Raw genomic sequence first — 25999 nt, forward strand, 5'->3', positions numbered from 1 at the left:
TTCCTGTGATGACAGGCTGAATCCTCTCCCCAAGCTGCCCACATGCAGAGGGTGTCCGTCCTCCAAGATGAGGTGGGACATACAGCACTGGTTCCTGCCTGTAATCCTGCCTCTCCACCCACTTGTTTTGACCAGTGCTGTCTACTGATAATATCACCACAGTCTGTTGTCTTGTGGAGTCAATTGTATTCTCTTCCCAACACAGCAGATGAAGGGAAGTAGGGGGAAAAAAAAAACGGGTTTAGCACAAAACCACGGAAAGGTCAACCCAGCAATATTAAGTAGTCCTGTCAGACTGTCAGTAGTAAAATTAAAAGTGATTGCAGACTAAATAACACATTTGTTCTCCCGAGAGCACCGCCTCTGTAGAGGGTAGCCGTGGTGGAACATTGCTCTCTTGTGGAGCAAGGAAGGAAGTGCAGGGCGAGGGCTTCCCAGACGCAGGCGGTGGCGGGTCTCACGCTCCGGGTTCAAGTCAGTCAGGCTTTCAAATTAGGCGGCTGTTGCCTCCCCGCAAAAACCCACAATATGTCAACAATCCGTCCCACATGAACCTGTTGTATACTTCTACTTTAGCTTTTTGTTCTTTTTCGTAGAAGCACATTCTCTCATTCACAAACAAGTGTTGTCTGCAAGCATCTATGTATGTATTTGTTTTTAACTCAGATGAAGTAAACGTCTTTATATGTTTGAATGGAGCAGGTTAGAAATGGTCATCTACACCTTTCTCAAAGCTTTTTCCATATAAAAAATGAGTTTCCTTACTGCACGGGTGATAATACCGAGGTAACAAAAAGGAGTGACAAGTGCTTTGCCGTTAAGTAGTGACTCCAGGGGCGCCTGGGTGGCTCAGTCCAACTGAGCATCTGACTCTTGATTTCGGCTCAGGTCGTGACCTCTCAGCTTTGGGTTCAATCTCTCTGCCCCTCCTCCACTTGTGCTTTCTCTCTTTCTCAAAGTAAGTAAATAAAAACTTAAAAAATAAATTAATTTAAAAAAAGTAGTGACTCCATTTTCTTTTGGTTGAGATGATAGAGTAATACCCTATGGTGGGTCTATAGGTTCCTGCCATGGTAACCTTTTTACCTTTAAGCATTATGCATAATATCTTCCTTTTTATCTCTTAGGCCATATGCCAAATTTTTACTGCTATTCTTTCCAGACAATGATTTTTTCTCATTTCTGAATGACTTACAGGAACATAGAGGGAGTTGCTTGATCAGAACCTTATATTCATGTTTCTCCATCAATAATTCACTAAGTAGATGAAGTATAGTCAGTTTATTCTCCTAAAATACCCATTTTCATTCTCTGCCCTGCACCCCAATAAGTAATTATCAGAAAATTGAGTAATAATGAGCAAATATAATTCACTCTGTAAAAATGAATCAAGAATTAGGATATCTGTGGAGTTTGTGTGATTTGGCAGGGTGTGCGATTTTGCATTCTGCTACCTGAAAATTATGTTTGGAAACGTATGTTTACATGACTGCTAAGGAGCCTATCTTTTCCTATAACACAGATACCCCTGTTGCCCATATTAAACTACTTGTATTATTATGCAAGTATTTGTATGGGCTTTAAGGTTGAGCTTTTTTTAAACATACATTCAGAATTCTCATGATTACAAAAGGTTTTTGCTGCTGTGTTTGCTTTAAAATCAGGATGATAGTGATGGAATAGTAGGTGACATACAATTCAAAGCTGGGTTATCACCCAGGTGGGAATCTGATGTTCCTCAGAAAAGCTAAAGTAATCATTTGCACATCAGACATCATTAAAAAATACTGAATTATAATCACCTTCATTGTTGAAGTTGCTGGTGAGTGATTCCCTAGCCAGACGTCTGATGTATCCTGCAATCAGCTGACATTGTCAGTGTGTTAGGTTCATATGTGGCACTTCAGACTTCTCAAGGAATCCTGCATTGCAATTGGTGATCATGAAGAGGGATATTTATTTTCCCTAGACTCTGAATTAATGTAATCAGATCGTATTGTCAGTGCTTAGCGTTGGCGATGGCATCACACACATAAACTCATCTTGACATGTATGTGTCAGAGAAAACAACCCCCTTTTTTCTATCCTCAGGCTAAGTCCTGGAATAATGATGTTCTTGATTATCTCAGAATCCCTCTCTAGAAAGTGGAATGGCAAAACAGAAAAACAACAACCCCTTAGTCAATTTCTCAGGAAAGTCAGATTGCCTTCGTAGCAACCAGGGGCTAGCTCTAATGCTGCTGCCTCCTGTTTGCAGGACATTGATGAGACAGGGTGACTTTAATATTACCTCTGCTTTTTGGGACATAAGTATCAAATAGTGTTGTGTGTCCTCAGTAACGGATTATTTCTCAGTAGTTGGCTGTGTAGTCCTACAGCTCTAATGTGGCTCTTGTGTTTGAAGAACAGCAGTCAATTGACGTAAAATAGCCTTGTTTCTGATTATAAAGAGGGAAATTACTGCCCAGGTTCTTAGCATATCTTTTCTGTCACAGCTATTGCGGCATTAACTTCACACAGCTGGGTTGTTTGGAATTTATTTATGTATTCAGTTATCGTTTCAAAAAGGACTTACTGGTTGCCTAGTGTATACAAGACACTGTGCTCGGATAACTTCAAAGGTGAATAAGTCTCAGCCCCTGGCTTCAAAACTTCATAGGCTACTAGGGAAGACATTAAGAAAAAAAGCATTGCATGTTAGGAAAATGTGCACATGGCTGTGATCTCACCTACAATTAAGTTATACTAATTAGGATGTTTTCCACTTTAACACAAACTCAACTCAGCTTGGTATTTTATTTTATTTTTTAATTAATTAATTATTTTTTTAGTTTACATCCAAGTTAGCCTATAGTATAACAATGACCTCAGGAGTAGATTCCTTAAGCCCCTTACCCATTTAGCCCATTCCCCTTGCCACAACCCCTCCAACAACCCTCTGTTTGTTCTCTATATTTGAGTCTCTTAGGTTTTGTCCCCCTCCCTGTTTTTATATTATTTTTGCTTCCCTTCCCTTAAGTTTATCTGTTTTGTATCTTCAATTCTTCATATGACTTCAGTCATATGAGATTTATCTTTCTCTAATTTTACTTAGCATAATACACTCTAGTTCCATCCACATAGTTGCAAATGGCAAGATTTCTTTCTTTTTTGTTGGAGAATAATACTCCATTGTATATGTATACCACCTGTTCTTTATCCATTCATCCATCAATGGACATTTGGGCTTTTTCCATACTTCGTCTATTGTTGATAGTGCTGCTATAAACATGGGGGTGCATGTGCCCCTTTGAAACAGCACACCTGTATCCCTTGGATAAACACCTAATAGTGTAATTGCTGGGTCGTAGGGTAGTTCTACTTTTAATTTTTTGAGGAACCTCCATACTGTTTTCCAGAGTGGCTGCACCAGTTTGCATTCCCACCAGCAGTGCAAAAGAGATCCTCTTTCTCCGCATCCTCGCCAACATCTGTTGTTGCCTGAGTTGTTAGTGTTAGCCATTCTACATTGACAGGTGTGAGGTGGTATCTCATTGTGGTTTTGATTTGTATTTCCCTGATGAGTGATGTTGAGCATTTTTTCATGTGTGTGCCATCTGGATATCTTCTTTAGAGAAGTGTCTATTCATGGTTTCTTCCCATTTCTTCACTGGATTATTGCGCGTGCGCGCGTGTGTGTTGAGTTTGGTAAGTTCTTTATAGATTTTGGATACTAACCCTTTATCTGATATGTCATTTGCAAATATCTTCTCCCATTCCATCGGCTGCCTTTAGTTGTGCTAATTCTTTCCTTTGCTGTGCAGAAGCTTTTTATTTTGATGAGGTCCCAAAAGTTCATTTTCAACTTGGTATATTAAAAAAGGAGTATATGGGCTCACTAAAGTAAGAAGTCCAGAGGTAATTAGCTTCAGGCAAGGCTTGACCAAGGCACAAAAATGTGATAAGAACCAGGCTCTTATCTCCTTTCCTTCACTAAGAGCACTCTTCTCTGTAGGCCCTTTTGTCATAGTCTCAAGATAGCTGCTAACTATTCTCAAGATTACATGCTTCTAGACTAAAGATAGCAGGAAAGAGTGAATTCTCCTCCCTTTTATTTTTAGCACAAATAAAAGTTTCGTGGTCTTGTTAATTCTATTGGCTTATGAATTAGGTGATTATCTCTAAAAATTATTTAGAGGGGGAATGGGATGTGTTGATTTTTTTAATTTGGTCAGTGCTTACTCCTTTCCCTCACCATCCCCCAAGTCACAGATGGGATCAGTTCAACCAAATTATAGTGTTGGTCATTTGAGGATAATATGAGAAAGGGTGATGTGGCTGGGAGAAGGAGGTCTCAGGATTGGGTCTTATTAAATTGAATGTGATTTGCTTTTCCTGGAACCAATTTCTTGGACCAGATTGAGTATGTGGGAGTCAGGAGCCCAAGCTAAACTATAGCCTAAAGGTTGAGGGTGACTGGGAAGAGGTTGGTCCCATTAGAAGAGCTTGGGGATATATCATTCTGTTCAGTGATAAGATTAAAACTTCACAGTAAAGGGGCGCCTGGGTGGCGCAGTCGGTTAAGCGTCCGACTTCAGCCAGGTCACGATCTCGCGGTCCGTGAGTTCGAGCCCCGCGTCGGGCTCTGGGCTGATGGCTCAGAGCCTGGAGCCTGTTTCCGATTCTGTGTCTCCCTCTCTCTCTGCCCCTCCCCTGTTCATGCTCTGTCTCTCTCTGTCCAAAAAATAAAATAAACGTTGAAAAAAAATTAAAAAAAAAAAAAAAAAAACTTCACAGTAAGTTCAGCAGGGGGAAGCTTAATATGAAGAACTGTTAACTCCAATAGCAGACTAGAGTTATAAGGGTTTGGGTAGCAGGAAGAGAGCTCTAAGGAACATAGAAATAGCAGATATAAGGAGCAGCTGCTACCCCAAAGACTGGGATGGAGCACTTCATGGAGACCCTTCCAGCCACTCTGAACCAGGGCCAAGATCCAGATATTCCTACCTCACTGGGTGACAGAGAGGTCACCAAGGTGCCATACAAGCTAATGGAACTTGCTGGAAATCTGCCCTTAGTGTGCTCACGGGGTGCTTGTGCCATTAGAAAGGAGATAGATTCAGGTCAGACAACAGACTTCAGCTACAGAGAGCTTCACACACCAAGGGAAGGAACAAAGGCATGAGAGCAAGAGAAGGGACTTGGGGTGTTCTCAATAATATAATTGATTCTGTCTTGCTGGAGCATATAGGACAAGGTGGGGAGAGGCACTAACAAAGTTGGATGGGGCAATACAAGTTGTTTAGTGCCTGAGATAACATGATGATTCATTTGGACTCTGTGTGGGTTATGGGGAGCCACTGAGTACTTCTGAGCCTCAGAATCAGATTTGTGATTTATATCAATAGTTTTGGTAGCAATGTGGAGAAAGAATTAGAAAAAGGGTGCATCCGAGCAAGGAGACAGATGAAGAGATCATTGAAACTATCCAGGCCAGTGACTGAAAGGCAGGTGAAGGCAGTGGCAGTGCATGTTGTGAAAAAAGGAGGTAGGTTTTAAAGATATTAAAGAGGTGGAATGACTGGAGACTGATCAGATGGGGCAAGGCTCTTAATGAGTGTTCATCATCAACTGATCAGTACAACCCAAACCCAAACTCCATCAACTTCATAAACCTATCCTTTCTGGGAAACTGAGACAGTAGAGCTGGAGAGTTAAAAGCACGAACTCTGGAGCAGACTACCTTGGTTCAAATCCAGGCTCCCAACTCACTTGCTGTGAGACCTCTCGGGAAGCTAGTGTAACCACCCTGACCTCAGTATTTCCTGCATAAAGTAAAAAATAGGAAAACTATCAACTGAAAAGAGCTGTTTTCTGGGACGAAATTAGGTATATATAAGCCATATAGAAGAGTGTCTGGTACATCCCATAAGTACTCAGTGGCACTGGCTAGTGTCATTTTTCTTGCACCAGCTGAAAATAACTTTGGGAATATAAGCTGTATTATTGTGCTTTATAAAACATGACACATTAAGAATACATGACAATAGCATTTAAGCATTCTTGCTTTCTGATGAAATCATTTTCGTCACTTGTTAACAAGAAGACAAAATTTAATCAGGAGGAGCAGCTTATGAAGGAAAGAAAATATTTAATCAAGAAGGCCAGCTTTAGGGAGCGCCTGGGTGGCTCAGTTGGTTAAGTGTCCGACTTTGGCTCAGGTCATGATCTCATGGTTCGTGGGTTCAAGCCCCGCGTAGGGCTCTGTGCAGACAGCTGGGAGCCTGGAGTCTGCTTTGAATTCTATGTCTCCCTCTCTCTCTGTCCCTCCCCTACTTGCACTCTGTCTCTGTCTCTCAAAAATAAATAAACGTTAAAATTTTTTTAAAAAAACCAGGGTTAGGAGGCAGAGACATAAAATATGATGGTGCTGCCGTATCAGCAGTCACACCAGAGTACATGATTAAACAAGTAAAGTAATAGAAGGTGGAATCTTACATCTACTCATTTATTTACTTAGCCAACTACTGTTTCCAAGATAATATATATTTTTGAATGTTTATTTATTTATTTTGAGAGAAAGAGAGAGAGAGAGTGAGACAGAGGCAGAGAGTTCCAAGCAGGCTCTGTGCTGTCAGGGCAGAACCTGACACAGGGCTCTATCCCATGAACAGTGAGATCATGACTTGAGCTGAAACTCAGAATCAGATGCTTAACCGACTGGGCCACCCAGGTGCCCCCAAGACAATATTTTTAATTTAGCTGTAAAACTAGATCCTAATAAGAGAATTATATAAGACTTATTAAATAGTTTAGTTCAGGTCACTTAAAATCCAATCAACCCCATATCCACAAGAGGATCCTGAAATGAGGTTAGTCTGTCCCAACAGGATTGAGGATCCTTACGCCCTGATTTGTGGCCCCGGTATGGATGGTAAATTTTGATGGGAGAGCCAGGTGACACAGTCCAGGGGGGCGAAGGATCGACTCCTCAGTTCAGTACCCCCATCCCTATATATCTGCCTGACTCCTAGGAGCTGCTTAATAAGTATTGAATGACTACATGGATTCACAGACTACTTTTCGTATAATGAAGTAAATACATGAAGTTCCAGTCAGGAAAATGGGAGACTGATTTAAAGAGCTGGTTGCCAACAATTTGACAAAGCTGTAGTCTGTGGAAGGCAGGCCTGCTTTAGGAATGGGGGTAGGGGCTATTTTGAACAATCTCTGTGAAAAGACCAAGATTTTAAGAGTTTTAAGTGACAAGCTCCGAAACTAATACCTAAATCCACTAACAAGGGAGAAAATTTTAATATCTTTTCTAGCTCTTTGAGTCTTTTCAGCTGTACCCTGCCAATATTAAGGACAGATGTACCTGGTTGAGCAAAGAGTTCTCACTTTGGTGTTCACAGCCGGGCCTGCTGTGGGAGGAGAACAATTGATTGTGATATTCAGGACTCCGAGGGCATGCTTAAGAAGGGAAGCTACAGCTGCTGCCTCTAAAGGCTTCCTTTATCAGCTCATTGGAAAAGACTTCCCGGTTCCGGACAGGCGCGTCTCTCAAGCTTCCCCCTTATAACACCTCCCCAGGAGCTCTGCTCTGCTTAGAGCCCTCGCTGGCAGGCCTTCACTGTGAGGCTTCCACTCTCCCGAGTGCCTGGTCTGCAGATGTTCCAAGCGCCTTGCCTCTTGGAAATTATTTGGGAAAACATCTTCATTAGATACTTTCCTTAACAGATACTCCGATACTTAGCTAGACGCTAAGTGGCAGGTCAGTGTCTCTGTTTCAGGAGCTACTAATTCTTGCCAGTTATTCTAAGTGTTTGTTATTTTGCATTTCTTTCTTTGCTTTCCTACATATACAGAATACCTAGTTTGAGAAAAGAGTAGAGAAGAAGTCTTTGTTCCATTTCTGTCATATACTTTGATTTATTCAAGTTCTCTGTTTCTTTTTGTATTCGTATTGACATTTTATATATTTAGAATTTATTGCAGATACAATTAAAATTCATTAGCATGAGAGGTTTTATCTTCATCTTTTTTATCTTACTGTTTAAATTATCTCTTGTTGATAGCCTCTTGTGGGGTCTGTTTTTAGACGTTCCATCTGTTGGGGCATCTGTGTGGTTCAGTTGGTTAAACATCTAACTATTGATTTCGGCTCAGGGCATGATCTCAAGATTTGTGAGTTCAAACTCCACATTGGGTTCTGCGGTAACAGTGTGGAGCCTGCTTGGGATTCTCTGTCGGTCTCTCAAAAGTTCCATCTGAGAGTTTTTATCATAATTACAGTATTTAGCCCACTTATATTTATTTTCTAATTGAGCTTAGCCATCTTCATTTTTTCATTTTTCATTTACAAAAACCTTCTTCATTTCTTCTATAATTCTCACAGTAACTTTGTATAATATGTAAACATTATTACCTTCATTTTATTAAATGACATTGAGGGTCTGAAAGGTTAAGTGGCTTGCCTGGATCATAATGCAAACAAGTGACAGAGCTGGGGTTCAAACACAGAACGGTCTGACCCACAGCCTTCCTCACACATATTGACTCATATCTAACAATGTGGAACCTAGGGAGGTTTTCCTTTTTTTTTTTTTTAAGTTGTTTTTTTATTTATTTTGAGAGAGAGCATTGGGTAAGAGCAGAGAGCCAGAATCCCAATCAGGTTCAATGCTGTCAGCAGGGCTTGAACTCATGAACGGTGAGATCATGACCTGAGCTGACATCAAGAGTTGGATGCTTAACCAATTGTGCCATCTAAGTGCTCTGAAAAAGTTTTTGGAGAAAGTGTCCTGAGTATTCTGTATAAGAACTGCCTTTTAAAGTGTTTGGCTTATATCCCTGTAATTTCCTTTAATCCAGACACCCAGAAAGAAAATATCATTGGCTCTGTTTAAAAAAAACAAAAACAAAAAAAGGACCAACTTGGTTATTCTATTAATTTTGACTTCTCAGAAGAAGTGTCTGGTCACTGCCCTTTTTTTTTTCCCCCTTTTCCTTCTTGTCCCTTCAGCATCCCCCCCCCCCCACCATTTGTCTGCTCCCACCACTCTCTGCTATGGTCCCATTTATTCCAGACCTTGGACTGATTCTGAACCCATGTTTCTACATGAGAACTTTGCATTACTTGACCTTTGGAGATCCTTGTAGATTAAAACTCTTAAGTACGGCTAAGTCTACCTTTACACAGAGACCCCATCATTGCTGTTTCTTTTTAAAAGAACTTCACTGAATTAGAAACATAAATTCAAACCAGCATCTGGATTCTTCAGGTACAGCTAATAAGAAAATGTAAGGTATAAAGCAACAAAACAGATACTCCCAATTGGTCTGATTAATATTCAGTAAGAAGCCCGTTTTATATATGTATTAGAAAACAAATCCAAGATTTGGCTCCTTCTGAGATAATTATTTTGCTCTTCGCTGGAACCAGTTTTTATGTCCTCCGGAAAGATTTACAGCTCAAATAAGCAGCAGGAACAAATTAACTGCCAAGAACTGTCCTCTCCATGATGGTGTTGATAGCCGTGTTAAGATAATTACAAATCTATTAGAAAGTGAGACATCACTGATTTGTTGTTTTAAAGGTTTGAGGTATAAGATTCTAATTAAACTATGAAAATGCTTTATCTGGCCTATTCCATACCATAAAATGTAACTTGATTTGAGTCCCTAAAAAAGTATCTTTACACACAAAAGTCCTTTTTTTCAATGATTGTTACTGTTTTTCCTTGAGTATTATTAGAGCCTGGATAGGAATTGAACAAGACTAACATTGAGAAGTGAAAGTATTTTATATTTTTTACAGTTAAGAAAAGATTCAGAATTTCCATAGGAGATGTGAATGGAAACTTAATTTTATGTGGAGTCTAGATTACCAGCGTTCTCAATAACTTCCCTGGCTTGCTACAACTCTTAATAAAAATGGGTTAGCCTATTTAGTAAATTGAATGGCATGTCTACAGAGAAAAAGGTTGATGATCTCCATTATCACTGGTTTATATACACGATTCTCTTCCTCCACTCAGTGAAACTTGATAAGGATATTGAATTAGGTATCTTTGTGATTGTGTCAAGCTTAAACAAAGGTAGATCTCCGTAGCTCAGAACTGTATTAATCTCTGGCTTTTTCTAGCTGTTTTAGTGGTCCTTTGTATTTCCGCATTGTCAAACGATGAACTCCCTGTATGTTCCCTTTGGCTTGCTTCAAATACAAAGAGATAATCAGAATTCTTCAGTAGGCCCTGCATTTTCTTCACTTCACATGACTGAGCTGCCTGCTCTTTTTCTGTTGCTTCTATTAGAAGACATCATTAGCAGAAGTCTGTCTACTAGGGTCCCTTTTTGTATAGAAGAGCTTTTGATTGAGCAAACACATACCTGTTTTGTGCCTTACTCAGAATTTTGTTCTTGGTTATTTCCACTGACAAAATAGCAAGTTGACTGATGATGATGTCATGGATTACTTCATATCTCAATTTTAGTTTTAATTTAAATTGAGACCACAGGTGTTTAATGTTACCAGTTGTGGAAATCTTCACACTGTAGTAAAGTCATTCTGGAGGGGGCACCTGGGTGGCTCAGTTGAAGTGCCAGCTTCTGCTGGGTCATGATATCCTGGTTCATGAGTTCGAGCCCCACATCAGGCTCTCTTGTTGTCAGTGCAGAGCCTGCTTCAGATCCTCTGTCTCCCTCTCTCCACTCTCCCGCATGTGTGTGCTCTCTCAAAAATAAATAAAAACATTAAAGTCATTCTGGAGAATGACTTTAGTACCACCCAAATCCTCAAGTCATTTATTTTATTTTTTTTTAATGTTTTTTATTTTATTTTTGAGAGAGACCTAATGTGACTGGAGGAGGGGCAGAGAGGGAGACACAGAATCTGAAGCAGGCTCCAGGCTCTGAGCTCTCAGCATAGAGCCGACGCAGGGCTTGAACCCACTAACAGTGAGATCATGACCTGAGCCGAACTCGGAGCCACCCAGGCACCCACCAAATCCTCAAATCATCTGTAAAGGAGTTCTTAGTGAAATTCCTAATTCAAGTCTAAGACCTCTCTGCAAAAGTTGCATGATCCAGTTGGCAAGAATTGGAAGCAGGGCACATCATTAGGGAGGCATGCCTGCTCTCCTTCTGCTCACCTGCATTCTACCCCCGCTGACACCACCTTCAGTGGCAACGAAGCTTCAGATTCACTTGCTTCTCCACGGGGTGTACAGCTCCTCTTTCCAGTGGATGGCAGGGTGTGAACTCAGTTCACAGTTACAGGCTGTTCAGCTGTGGCTGCAGAGGTGTTGCCAAGAACTGTGGTTGCAAATTCAAGCGCACTCACACTTCAGGGAATTCCTTCAGTTTTCGTTGGTGAAGCACTTCCTCCTGAAGATTTCTAGAACTTGTTTTCAAATTCCATGTTTTTTTCTTCCATCGATTTTCTTGTATGTGTCTATGTGAAATTATTAGTCTGTATTCCTCATCAGAATCCTAACTGAATAAACGACAATTGATATAGTTCTAATGCTTCAAGAGTTCAGGCATTATCTTTTTGGGTACAAAATATCCTGTGTGTTGTGAAGAAATATTCTGATTATAAGTACTTATTAGTGGTACTTCTATTTTATTTAAATGTGAATCCCTAGGCATATTTTTTTTAACAAATGACCATTTCTAACATGTTTAATATTTAAATTCTATCCATTGATAAATGTTCCTTATTACCTTAGGTGGAAGAGGCCTTGGAAGCTGTCAAAAATGCTACAAATGAACAAGACCTTGCAAATCGCTTTAAAGAATTTGGCAAAGAAATGGTGAAACTCAACTATGTAGCAGCAAGAAGACAACAGGTGGGGACAATTCAGGAGATGCTGGGGGAGAAAATGTGTGTTTAAGTAACCTCCTAGCTTGGTAGGCTTAAACAACAAATCAGCCTTATCTGCTGGTTATCAAATTAGCAAATGTCCTCAGAACCTGTGATCAACAAAGGTTGCTTATTACATGGGCCAGTTTTCATAGCATTGTGGGCCCTGGGGTTCTCTCTGCTCCCTGCCTACTTAGGGTAGGTCAAAGGCCTCCTGTGTGACTGGTGGAAACCACTGTAACCTTTTTCCCACTGTAAGAAAAGCTCCCCAATCAAAAAAAAAAAAAAGAAAAAGAAAGAAAAGAAAAGAAAAAAAAAGGCGGGGAGAGTGGTTTCATATAGTGCAGTGGATGCTGTCTGAGCACCACCCTTTGCCCTCACTTTTTGTTTCCTAGCCCTGTAGACCCCATCATGCATATGCATAGCCCAAATGTGCAGCATGTTGAGTGACCCCTTTATGAAAGACAAGAAGACTATGCAAAGAAAATCAAGGAAAGGCAGAGAAGAAAATAAATGTGTGGGGGTGTGGGATAACACAGGTTAAGTGCGAGTTACTCTGATGAAGGTGACTGACATAGTGTCTTCTGTCTTCCTTTTATCTAGAGCTAGCACTCAATTTAGTCTATTCTAGTTGTTTGTCAAGTACCATTAGGATTTTATCCTCAAGGAATTTGTTTTTAATTTTTTCCCCTAGGAAACACATCTCCAAATGTGAAAGGGTCAGTTAAAAATCCTTTACCCGTCCTCTTGACTGTTCCTAGAATTCTTCAACACGTAGGGCAATTCCTAGTGATTTAAGATGGTCTGTGACCAACAAAGAAAGTTTTATTCAACAAACATTTGTCGAGTGTTCTTCTGTGCCAGGTTGAAGGAACGTTGGTATTACAAACTGGACCAAGATCTAGTTTCTGCCCCTAACATGCTTACAGTATTCTTTGTGTGAGAGACACACGCATGTGATTTGAGATTACTTGATGAAGTATTTTGTAATCAGCAAAACTCAAATGAGCTCTTGTGTGATAGTCCAAAATGTAAGATGGGTAGGAGTGAAGTTACTCTGAAACACAAATGTGAGAACCAAGAAAGCTACTTAGCTAATTTAAACAACTGAGAAAAAAGCCATTGGATCTTGATCTTAGTGAACCATGAGGGCAGTTGGGAAGAAAGGTAGGGGCCAGGACATTGGGAGTCTTGCAGAAGTCTTGGATTTTATTGTAAGTGGGTGGGTAGTATTTGAATATTTCAAAGTTTGATATCAATGTCTCAAATACGTATTTTAGCATTCTAGATATGTTGTGCAGAAGGGAATGAAAGAGGAGAGACCAGCTATATTTGGGGGGGGCTGAAGTAGTCTAGGTGAGAGATGGTGGTCTTGATTCGTTTGTAGTGGTGGAAATGGAGGAAACTGCAAAGAATCCGAGTTTATTTTGAAAATAGAACTCTGAGGACCTGATGTTAAATTGGACATGTTAGGAAGTGACAGCAACCAGTTCAGTTCTAAGGTTCTGGTTTCAGCACATGAGTGAATGTTGGTAAATTTACAGAGATGGGAAAGACTGGGTCAGTTGGGTACAGAAATTAATATTTCATATTTAGATACATGGATTGTGAGATGCCTGTGAACTCTCCATGTAAAAATGTCAAATAGAAGAGAGTTGAGGGTTGGAGATGGAAACATCAGGTACTGGTGTGTATATAGTTGTGTATTAAAATTCATGGACATGTATGAGATTTATATGAGAATACCCATAAGTATCATTTATTTCATCAATACCTTATTTTTAATTAACTGCTAGTTCAGTCCCTTTCAAGAAAATTTAGAAAACAGGTAGAATTGGAAGAAGGAAAAAACCATAGAACACCCTACCACCCAAGAAAAAAGTGGTACAATTTTGGTATATTGCATTTTAGTTATTTATCTTCATATTTTAACATATTTATAATCATACTTTGCATACAAGTATGCATATTATGTTCTGCCTTTTCATTTATCTTGTAAATATTATTCATGTCATCTATTGAAAACTATAGTATCCAGAGTCTATCAAATAAATAAATGCTCCAGTCATTTACTTAACCAATTCTTCATAATTTAACATTTAGATTGTTTGCAGGGTTTTTTAATGTAATTAAGGAATGTGTCCTCAAATGTTTTTATGGGGAGAATCCCCCTTCCATCTCTTCCCTTTTTAAGTATACGTACCCAGTAATATAATATGCAATTTCTGGACCAGAGTTCTGGAGGTTAAAAGGCTCTTCATGGCTAGTCGGGAGAAACCTTTCACTTTGAATGCCTAGATAATTATCTGGCATAGAAAGTACACACATATGTTGGTTACCTATTGGTGTTCATATTTAGGATCAAAAAGAAATGCCCTCAAACTAGAAATCATGTTGGCAGGCTAAATTCATTAGTGCATAAGCAAAAGAGGATAGATGGTTCAGTTAATTATTACTTGTCAATCTGCCTTGACAATCCTAGATAACCAATAAATTGTGCTTGTCTCAGAGTCATTTTGACACACAAAAGAAAAGATACAATTGTTGCCAGGTCATTCATATAACACATACTGAATAAACAAATAGAAACTGAACCCCAGTGATTCAAATAACCTTCAATGATGTTTTGAAACTGGAAAAATTTCTCTGAGATCCTCAGCTGGCAATCCTACATGGCCTCAGAGAGCAGCACTGCCTTTAACATTTCTGTAAATGATGTGAACATTTTCTTAACAATGCTCTTTAAAGCTGAAGATCAAGAGATTCCCCAGTAGTATTATTTTGACAGCCAAAACTAGGAAGGCACATCACCTTTGATCTATTTTTATTCCCTAAACTCAGTGATTGAGCTGCCATTAAAGATAGCTTTAAAAAAATAAAATGAAATGAACCCTAGTCCGAACCTGATAATGAAGTGGCAGATATGCACTAAGCAAAAATCAGAAGAGTTTGATTTCCCATGTTTGTAATTGTCATTGAATATAGGGGCAAGCAATATCAGAAGACTGAAATCTGGGTTTTCCTCTGCTGCTTAACTAACTCCTATCCATGCAGGCTACTTGTCTGTATCTTGGTTTTTACATTTTCCCCAGCAATATTTGAGTGCCTTTTATAGGCCAAACATTTGCTAACAAGTCAAGGGCCACTAAACAAGATCGGTTTCCTGCTCTCAGTAGATACAATACATGCTTAAATATGTAACTCCAGTACAGTATAATAAGTATTGATGATAGGAGGGGATAGGGGCTTGTGGGAGCAGATAGGAGACATCACCTAGAGAGCTGGATGGAATAGGTTCCAGGAAGATGGGCCATGTTGAGTGAAAGGGTAGGGTAGAAGAGGGGTACTCCAGTATTTCATGCAGAAAGAACACCATACACAAAGTCCTGGCAGCTAGAGAGAGGACAAGGGAAGGTAGATGGTTTACAAAATTCAGTGGAGTTCTGTGAGTCTGACTCAGAGTTCAATAACAAAGGTTTCCATGGCAAACTTCATGGATGTGACAGGTCTCATGTTTTGCACACACAGGAGCTGAAGGACCCTCACTGTCGGGATGAGATGGCAGCCGCCCGAGGGGCTCTAAAGAAGAATGCCACAATGCTGTACACAGCCTCCCAAGCATTTCTCCGCCACCCAGATGTTGCTGCCACCAGAGCCAACCGAGATTATGTGTTTAAACAAGTCCAGGAAGCCATTGCTGGCATCTCCAATGCTGCTCAAGCTACCTCGCCCACCGATGAAGCCAAAGGCCACACAGGCATCGGTGAGCTGGCTGCAGCTCTGAATGAGTTTGATGTAAGTGTCCCAGTGATGCACACAGAGGGGTATCCACTTGCATTGAAAAAAATGATTCGGGGATGAAGGGCCACAGTAGCATACATGAATTTACCCCTCGTAGAGGCTTAGGATAAAAGGTAAATTATATCCTATTTCTATTGATGGGAATCCAACATAGTGGCAGAGCCTAGTTTTCTTGTATTCAAAGGATCTAACAACAATGTTGAAGAGGACCTGAGGTTAGGCAAGCAGAAGCCCTGTAAATCATTAACTTTTTTTTTATCCCACTGGTTATTTAGGGACCATTCATCACTTGGATGATGATCTTTATTTTTAAGGGGACAAATGTCATAAGCAGTGTAGGTATAGGTTGCCTCTATGTTGTGCCTGGGTGAAGAACTACCCTCAGTGTCTTCATTTTAAATCACTGACAAACGTTGTTGCCCACTGATCCCACATGGGATCGCCATCTTCCTTGAATAGACCCCTCTGGGTAATGCCTCTGCAGGACCCATGAATGACCCACATTCTGCACCTGCTGTTTCTGGGGGTGTGTCCCAATGAGCGAAGCAGTAGGAAGATGGCATCAAAGTGAATGGGAGGCATTCATGTAATCAGTACCCCAGGATGAGAGCCCTCACTTCTCCTGGATCAGGATATGGACCCACCTATGGGATGCTGGAATTCATCTGAGCTCGTTCTGTGTTCAGTGTGAGAGTCTAAGTGTGTTGTGAGAACTCCCAAGATTTAAAATAGTTGGTATCTGCTTTCAAGGATTCTATTTCCCTGTAAGGAGATGGTAGAAGTAGAATGTATTAAATACCTTTCAAGTGATAAAACACAGTATTAAAGAAATTCATAAGAGAAAAATAGGTTACTTAACAGCTGTGGAGAAAGATGATGAGCTTGCTTTTGGATCTGTTGACATGAATTTTTGGCAGGAGGTGACTGGCTAGAGAAGAGAATCGGGAACAAAGCAGTGATTGCTAGAGAACTAAAGCTGGAAGATCTAATGGAGGAATAATGATGATACTTGACCTAGCTCTTTTCCCAGGGGTGTCTCCTCTTTTAGTTTTTTCATTTAGTCAAAATATAATAGAGATAGCTTAGACCATATACTGTTTCCTATGGTTTTTTTTCTTTTTTTTCTTTTTTTTTTTTTTTGGTCAAGATTAAATACAGTAAATTTAAAGTGACTACCACAGGATCGCCTGGGTGGCTCAGTTGATTAAGTGTTGGGAGAGAAACTTAATAACTCACATATCACATTCAACTGATTTCATGCAAGTGACAGATTATATTTATTTAAAGATATTTGGAAATTTAGGGGCACCTGGGTGGCTCAGTTGGTTAAGTGTCCGGCTTCGGCTCAGGTCATGATCTCATGGTTTCTGGGTTTGGGCCTGGCTTTGGACTCTGTGCTGACAGCTTGGAGCCTGGTGACTGCTTCAAATTCTGTGTCTCCCTTTCTCTGCCCCTCCCCACTTGTGCTCACGCTCGCTCTCTCTTCCAAAAATAAATAAACATTTAAAAAAATATTAAGTATTTACCACAGGGATTGGGGGTTAATATGTAATTCACAAAGTTTGAGGAAACTCCATTGGAGCTAATAGAGTTCAGTAAGGTTATCAGTTTTAAAATAAACATATGTCCACAGATTTGCAAAGTGCAAAAACAGAGTCATGGAAAAACAGATCCTATTTTTTAAAAAAATGATCCTGTTGATAGAAATGAAAAGTAGTTTGTTGGCTTTATTTTATTCCTCATTTCCTTATAAATGTTGGAAATAATCCTGATACAGATGTGGAGGACTAGAAACAAACAAAACAAAAAAACTGAGTGGCAAGTTCTACTTTTGGGTATGATATCACAATGATATCACAAGCCTGGGTAGGAAAACTATTGATTCTTAATTTTTACAATGTTCAGACAATCCCAATAAAAATTCTAAGAGTTCTTTTGCAACTTGACAGAGTAATGATGAAGTTTTTTTTCTGGACTAAGAATGAATAAGCCCACATTTTAAGGAGATGAAAATGAGCGGGTGATGTACTCAATATTAAAACATTCTAATGCTACATTAATTTTAAAAGTGTGCATTAGACCAAAAAATGCCTAGTCAAGTTAAACGGAATAGAAAATTGCAAACAATCTCCAATACAAAATTATTTTATGAAATGATAGTTTTTAAAATTAGTAGGTGGATTAGTCAGATTTTGACAAAACTATATTTTTATAATCCTATGTTAATTTCAAAAAGTAAACAGTAAACCCTGCCAGGACCTAGTAATAGGAGTAGAAGCACTGAATGCGGAGAACTCCCTGGAAGGTCAGTCAGACCCTTCAGCTGCTGCCACCTTCTGCCCAAGCGTGAGGACTCCACCTTCCCATTTTCTTTTTATCCAGAACCTTCTCACTGAAAGGAGCTTTTACTAAAAATGAGGTTCACAATACAAAAGGCTTTGGACTCCTAAAATAAAACTTAAGCCTGTATGGGGAAAATCTATTAGCAAAGTATGTTGGAAATACTTAAACATTTGAAATGTTGGTGTGTGTGTGTTGTTTTTTTATTTTATTTTATTTTTTAATGTTTATTTATTTTTAAATATGAAATTTATTGTCAAATTGGTTTCCATACAACACCCAGCGCTCATCCCAACAGATGCCCTCCTCAATACCCATCACCCACCCTCTCCTCCCTCCCACCTCCCATCAACCCTCAGTTTGTTCTCAGTTTTTAAGAGTCTCTTATGTTTTGGCTTCCTCCCTCTCTAACCTATTTTTTTTTTCTTTTTTTCTTTTTCTTCCCCTCCCCCATAGTCTTCTGTTAAGTTTCTCAGGATCCACATAAGAGTGAAAACATACGGTATCTTTCTCTGTATGACTTATTTCACTTAGCATCACACTCTCCAGTTGCATCCACATTGCTACAAAAGGCCATATTTCATTCTTTCTCACTGCCATGTAGTATTTTTTTTAACTGTAGTGATACGCTGTGCAAATATGGCTTTGGGAGGTTAATACAGAAATGTAAGTTTCTTACAGAACATGACATATTAACTAAGTAATTCACTGTATTTTAGCTATTATACTAAGTAAATTTTATTAGTTAAAATAAGTGTATTATGTTTATTCTATGCTTATAGAATACCAGACTACTCAATTATATATTAGCTAAGTATATTAATCAAGTAATATTTTATTAATAAATGTATACTGGTTCACAAACTATATAAATAACTAAAGCATTATCTAATGTTTAAAACTTCATTTCTCAGAGATTGACAAAAATCATCAGGGAGAACCATCTAAATTGGTGATTTATAGATAGTAATTCAATTGGGTATGGTTCCCTAAAAATTTAGTAAGTGCAATTTCAGTACTTTGTCAAAAATAGTAATGCTAATAAAGTATTACAGAATATGACCAGATATAAGGTAATTAGCCATTTGTAGATTTGTTGATTTTTTTCCACCATTTGACACCAGCAAATCTAGACAGTCCTTAAGGATATTTGAAATTATCACTAAAAATTAATGTTCTCCTTCTCTTGGTGGCAGAATTCTCCATTTCTGTTCTTTAGTTGCATAATGAATACTTTGGTATTTTTTTTTTTATTCTGCGGACATATTGACTTGAAATTGATTTTGAATTCAGACATCTGTCTTATATCCTAAAAGCTATTCTCAGATATTAAACAAATTGATACCACATTGGGAGGGAAACTCACTCAAACTTCCTGTGAATTAGTTTTCTGGCAATATCCCTTCCTGATGCTAGGTTTACTGACTTGCCAACATGAAGGAGATTTTAAAAAGTAAAGTATGTTTGAGATCCTGAAGTGAAAAGAACTAGAGAAATACACAAGTCCATTGTGAGCATGGCTAGCATGCCTTAATGTTCAATTTCAAGCACAATTTGTATTAGTCATCAGTATGCAAAACCCAGTTTTATGGGCGGTAGGATGCAGAAGTGACATAAAGTTTGATAGCTGACTAAAAACAAGGTAAAAATTAGTATTTTTACGTTAATTTGTTAAGTTGTAGGATTGATTTTTTTTTTCTTTTTTAAATCTAGGTAGTTAAAATTGTGGCTCAATGCATGGTGACCTATTTTCTGGCACTATTTTTCTGCCTATGTGAAGAGTTGATGTAGTGATTTATGAAGCAAAGGAATGAAGAAAAAACCCCGGATTTTAACAACTTGAAACTGTCAAGGGAGTTTCTAATGATAAAATAGCAAAGAGAAAATGATTGCTAATCAATGGAAAAATCAGCCTCTGTTTAAAATGTGGCAGCTTGAGGTAGTTAATTTTATTGGGTGAAACTACTAAGGAATACTAAAAATTTTAAAAACATAATGACTACTCAGAAATAAATCTTATTAAAATGTCTATTTTACTGCCAGAAAACTTGAAAGAGTGAGAGAGAGGAAAATTAAGTTATTCCTACAGAATTTCTATTTTAAAGAGAAGAGAGTATACTATATCTTGTTTTTTGAAGCTTCTTTTGTAGATGAAGGCACTTGAGAAAAATGGAAATTAACACCATTCATGACCCAGTCTTTATAATGGGTAGCTATTTGCATTTTAAACGTTTGTTTTAAATCAGATAGTAAGTAAACACAATCTCAAATTCCTCTAACTTTATTACCTTCTTACTTGTGAATTTTCTTACTTTTCCCCACCTGCCCTGGTTATTTGCTTGATTAGTAATTATTTTCTTGGCCATTTAGTTTCTCTTTCTCCACTAGGAGAAATTCCCTCAGCCTATAGAAAAATGTATTTCTCTTCTACAGTCTAAGAAGAAAATAAAGCATTAGTCTACTATATTTACCATTTTTCTCATACTTCACTCTTCTCCTTACACAGTTCTTTAAGAACAGTTCTTAAATAAGTCAATTCCAGTCCTTGTTTCCGTGTCTTGGCTACCACTAGCTCTTCCCTTTTTGAGCCTTGTCATCCAACTTTTACTGCCCCTCCTCTGTAACTCTGTGTTTGAATCTTTAAGGACCCCCAAGTCTATGTGCTTTCACTTGCTAGTTCTCAACTACTTTAAATTTAGAATGGGGGGGGGTGAATTTTAATAGCATTAACCATATTCTTTTTTTTTCTTCGTATTATTTCTGATTTGCAAGATTTATTTTTACTTGAAGAGTAGGACAATCTGACCTCAACTACATTGAGTGAAATGTCACCATGACATACCAACGCTACATACATTGCCCTTGCTATTTCTACCTGATTTTTCATACCCTCTTCCCGCTGGTATTTCTTCCATTTTCTCCCTCTTCTTTCTTTTTAAGTATAATTGTGTGGATCTAATTGTAATTCTCTTACTGCTGGTATTCAGTGGATAGAAGTGTTGGAATGTGAGCATAAGACATCATGGAGCATCTGCATCACAGGCCAATGAGGATAGCAAAACTCTTTATCTGACAAGGTTAGGGCACATAGACCAACTGCACTGATGGGAGAATTGTCCTCTGGGGAGCATCTCCATGTTACGGTGGGCACTGCCCTAAGGTGATTCCAACTATGTGCACTTCTCAGGTATATATGGACAATCTAGGAGATCTAGTTGGAAAAACGTGGTTAAGAAACAGGAGTAAGATGGTAACTCATTTCATAGCAAGACCCCAGCCCATTTTTGGGACATGGAGGTTTCTGGACACCCAAGCATAATAACCCTAGCCCAGGGTTTAGAACCCAAGGTTGGAATACAGGCCCAGTGGAGAGCTGGAGTGCTAATACAGGTATCTTATGTAAGAAGACCAAATGCATGACCTCGTGCAGACCTATGCTTCAGGAGACTAAAGAAGTAGAGTTTTTCAGTTAGCACCCTACTCTAAGCATCTCTCTTAATGCCTTTTGAATAGTGAGATTAATTCTCTGGTGCTCCTGTTGAAACCCTGATCCCTTAAGGAGCCGTGAACCACAATTCTGGCTGGCTCAATGATTCTTAAAGGGTTTTATTGACTCATGGTCTCTCCAAGGAGGCAAGAAGGAATTCTTCCTTAAAGTAGTACATTTTCACAGAGCATCTTGTTGAGTTCCTTCCCAGTTCTAACCCTCCCTTTTACTGTGGAAATCAACATAGTTCTTTCTCAGAGAGGCTTACCCTAGGTCTCCTCTTCTCCTATGATACTCTGTAAAGTCATTCTGACTGTAGACATGTGGGAACACTCACATTAGGTTATGGAAAAGGTAAGCTTCCTATGTATTACATTAGCATGAGGACAGAAAAAAGAGGAGAAATCCCTGACAAAATACTGTAAACATACTGATGAAGAAAATTCAAGATACAGCTTATGTCCTAAAGCAGTTAGCAAGAAGCAAACCAAATGCATAAAAATGAAAGCGAGTAAGTAGAACCATTTAGCTTCTGGAAAGCAATTTTGGGTTCCTAATTCAGGTACTAAAAAGAGGAAGAAGGCAAATTCAGCAACTTTCTGTCTGAGTTTATGCCAATATTTTTTGAAGGCTTAACATCTGTAGAGTTGTATCTGTTGTTCTTTAATGCTTTTATTGGTACTTTTTTTTTTAAGTACGCTCTATTCCCAACATAGGACTTGAACTCGCAACCCTAATAACAAGAGTCATGTGCTCTACTGACTGAGGCAGTCTGGCACCCCTATTAGTACTCTTCAATAATCTCTGCCATATTCCTATCAAATGGTTCCTGTTTAATGGCCTTTGGAAGTAGCCCCGGATATTGGGAAGAGCCCAGGACTTGGATTGCAGTGTGTGGCTACTACTCCAAGCTCTGTAAAATTTTAAGAATGTGTGACCTTGGGTTGCGGAGATAGTATCCCCAGGCCTTGGAAAAAGATTTAGCTACAGGATAGCTAAGGTGATTAAGAGTATACAGTATGCCAAGTGAGATGTAAGAAGGAAGGACTGCAAGGTATAAAGGAGTAATACTCTGTAAACAGCTATAGTTACTGCGATGCATAAATGATGTGCTATACACTTACCTATGTAGTATGCACCTACATACTAGTGTGTGTTGGGGAATGGGTAAAATTAGAGAGGATCAAATCATAGAAGATTTCCTGGAGGAGGCAGTGCCTGAGTAGGAATTAACATGCTGATGTGTGAATGAGTATTTCTCAGAAAGAACACCATTTCACGTGGCAGCATTATTCAGTAAAATACTCAGTTCTGGAACCCAGGAATGAGGAGAAATCTGAGTGAGCTGGAGACAGATCCTGGGGTGCTCTGTAGGCCTTGCAAGGCAAAGGGCTGAGCTTCAACCTGAAGGCGTTAGGAAGTTGCTGGTGCTCTAGGCAGGGGAATGCATGGTCAAATTTGTGTTTTTAAAGTGACCTCTGCCTACAGGGTGGAGAATGGACTCAGAAGGGGCAAAGCTGCAGTGTAGGAGGGTGGTTATGGTGAACAAGGTGACCAGTGCCCTAAATCCATTGTTGGGGGAGGAATGGGATAAATGGGTGGGCCTGAATCATGTTGAGGGAGAAGAGTGAATAGGCCTTGACAACTGTACTTTTCGTTTTCATGTATCAAAAGTTAATGTTTTGTACAGTAATCTTTAGTTAAAAAGACGAAACATTTTTTAATTCCAACTATGAAATCTGGGGAAGTTTCAGTTGTTTGTGGGATATTTGATTTTTTGCATAAAAAAACCTTCTTACACTTTTTTTTTCTGGCTCTTTAATTCACATATATACACAACAGTATGATTATTAAATGCCTAGTAATTTACGTAGATCTATATTTTGGATAATTTAAACTCCTCATCTAGGATTTTCCTGATTTAGTTTAAGTTATTTATACGTAATTGAGCTTTCATCAGTATGTGCTTACTAATGCACATTTTACTTTTTAAAAACTAAATTTTAGACACACTTTTAAAAAAATGGGACATGGATTTTCCCATCTGAGAGGACATAGTATCAATAACTGGGGGTTAGTAGGGTCCAGTGATTCTCATCTTTTCTACAGATACTATCACAATTTACTGCCTCTAAATCTGTCTGCTCTTTTCTACTCTGGCAAATTAAACTCTTGAAAATGGCCTTTTAAGCTTTTCTGGCTTAATGTGGTATTACAGCATTCGTTATCATGCACTGACATCTGGTGGCCAAATCGAACATTAGGAACACTCCAGTGCATTTCTGTATGCCTGTAAACCTAGCACAACCTAAATATGGGCCAAGATTCTGGATGTAAATACGGAGAAGGTGAACTCTGCCTTCATAGAACTGTCAGTCAGCTTCAGGCACCCTTCTGCATACTAAAATTATGCAATGGGAATTGCATTAATCCTTTTTGGAAAACTAGCTCTAGGAAAGTGGTAAAGGTGGATACAGAGGCAGATGAGTTTGCAAGAAGAGAAGCTCCAGGCAGGAGGTAGAGCTGAGGATCATTCTGCTGGCTGTGTGTGGGACCAGGTCAGCCAACATCAACCAACGACATATTCTCTGCTTCCTGAGTCATACTACATGCCTCCCCAGGACCAGTTTATCCAGTATCCTCATTTTTTTGTCCAAGAAATCTTACTGTGGGATACTGACCCCTCCAATGGCTTCTTGTCTGCAAACAGCTTTAGTTTAAGGTGTTGTAAACCAGGAATATTTTCTGATCGTATCATTTAAATTTTTATTTTCTTAAAAGCTATTTCAAGGAAATATCCCAAGACAATTTAATTTTCTCTTCTATATTTCACTTAGTAAATATGGAGCTATAAAAATCATTGAGAAAAAAACAATATGATTTGAAATATTTGAAAGTTGTATTTGAAATCTCAAATCCTTATTAGCCTCCATGTTGTCTGTAATTAAAATAATTATATTTTCAATCTTTTTATTTCTTTTCACAAGAGAAAATGAAAGAATCTTTTTTTTCACCGAATAATGTTTTCCTTTTTTTTAAATTTTTTTTTAATGTTTATTTTTGAAGGAGAGAGGCAGAGCGTGAGTGGGGGAGGGGCAGAGAGAGAGAGGGAGACACAGAATCTGAAGCAGGTTTCAGACTCTGGGCTGTCAGCACAGAGCTGGATGCAGGGTTCGAACTCATAAGCTGTGAGATCATGACCTGAGCTGAAGTTGGATGCCCAACCGCCTGAGCCACCCAGGTGCCCCAATAATGTTTTCCTTTGAGAATATTGGCAGATTCTGTGCATATGAGCTCACCTTTATTTCAAATAATTAGTTCTAAATGTAACTGATTATTGGTGTAATGGATCATCATATTCTACATTGTCTAAACGTGGGATGGCAAATACCATGTTGATTATCATCTAATTAGTTACACTTTAAAATTGGGGAACCAAATGAGCTCTTTTATCTAGTGAACTATTTAGTGGTGAAAAATAGGATTTATTTAAAATATTGACCTCCTTAGTCTTAGTTTCTTTCGTGATTTCTTACATTAGAAGTGCTTGTCTTAGCCCTTCAGGATTATACCTTTCCCTTTTATGCACTCTCCACGTTACAAGTAGGCATATATTCAGTACTCATTTATAGGATTTGGTTTGATTCCGTGATGAAGTAAACACGTGTGCTCATGCACACACACACCTGCTCCTCCCCCCTAAAAATACTAATTTTGATTTCTTATTAACCAAACTCCTTAATATACATCCTGAACTTCTCCGACAGTATTTTCTGGAAACTTTACTGTAACCTACTGAGTCCCATTGTTTATTTATCCAAATGTTCTCTGGGGCTGTTTTGTTCTTACTGCACACATTTATTGAGCTAAGAACGGAGGGGAACGGTTACCCACAGATGCAAGTGTGGTAGTAAATTTGTCAGGTGGCTAACATCACTGAGGGCACGACTGGGGCACGCCATGCTAGTCGTCCTTGTTACAGTGGTCATACTTGTGGACAATGGCACAGCATGGCGTAGGACAAACAGAACAAGCTTGTGTTTATTTTTTTTTTAAAGGTTTACTTATTTTTGAGACAGAGACAAAGCATGAACAGGGGAGGGACAGAGAGAGAGGGAGACAGAGTCTGAAACAGGCTCCAGGCTCCGAGCAGTCAGCACAGAGCCCGACGCGGGGCTCGATCTCACGGACCGTGAGATCATGACCTGAGATGAAGTCGGATGATTAAGCGACCGAGCCACCCAGGCACCCCAACAAGCTTGTGTTTAAATCTGACCATACAACTCTTCCCTCCTTGCCTTTGTTTCTGCATCTATAAAATGGGGTAAAAATGTTGACTTACCAAGATGGTGATAATAGTTATATGGGATAAACATTCTTAGGTGCCTCATCCTTGGTCGGCACTTAGAAATGCTAGTTGTCTTTTTCTCCTACTTCTCTTAACAGAAGTCACAGACAGATGTCTTCCATCCAAAGTTACTGTGGAAACTATTGGCTAGAAAATGCTTAGAGAACAGTTCCTAACT

The 25999-nt window shown here is 39.0% G+C and overlaps 1 protein-coding gene across 6 annotated transcripts in view; it reads left to right on the forward strand.

Annotated features, from left to right (window-relative positions):
- CTNNA2 (catenin alpha 2) overlaps nt 1-25999 on the forward strand; it is a 1116872-nt gene that overhangs the window by 343391 nt on the left and 747482 nt on the right. For all 6 annotated transcript variants that reach the window (XM_023251808.2, XM_023251809.2, XM_023251810.2 and 3 more), the window contains 2 exons: nt 11712-11831; nt 15374-15640. In XM_023251808.2, the coding sequence (XP_023107576.1) occupies nt 11712-11831; nt 15374-15640 (387 nt within the window). The remainder of the gene's footprint in view (nt 1-11711; nt 11832-15373; nt 15641-25999) is intronic.

The sequence above is a fragment of the Felis catus genome, chromosome A3, assembly GCF_018350175.1.
Source record: "Felis catus isolate Fca126 chromosome A3, F.catus_Fca126_mat1.0, whole genome shotgun sequence".
NCBI lineage: Eukaryota > Metazoa > Chordata > Mammalia > Carnivora > Felidae > Felis > Felis catus.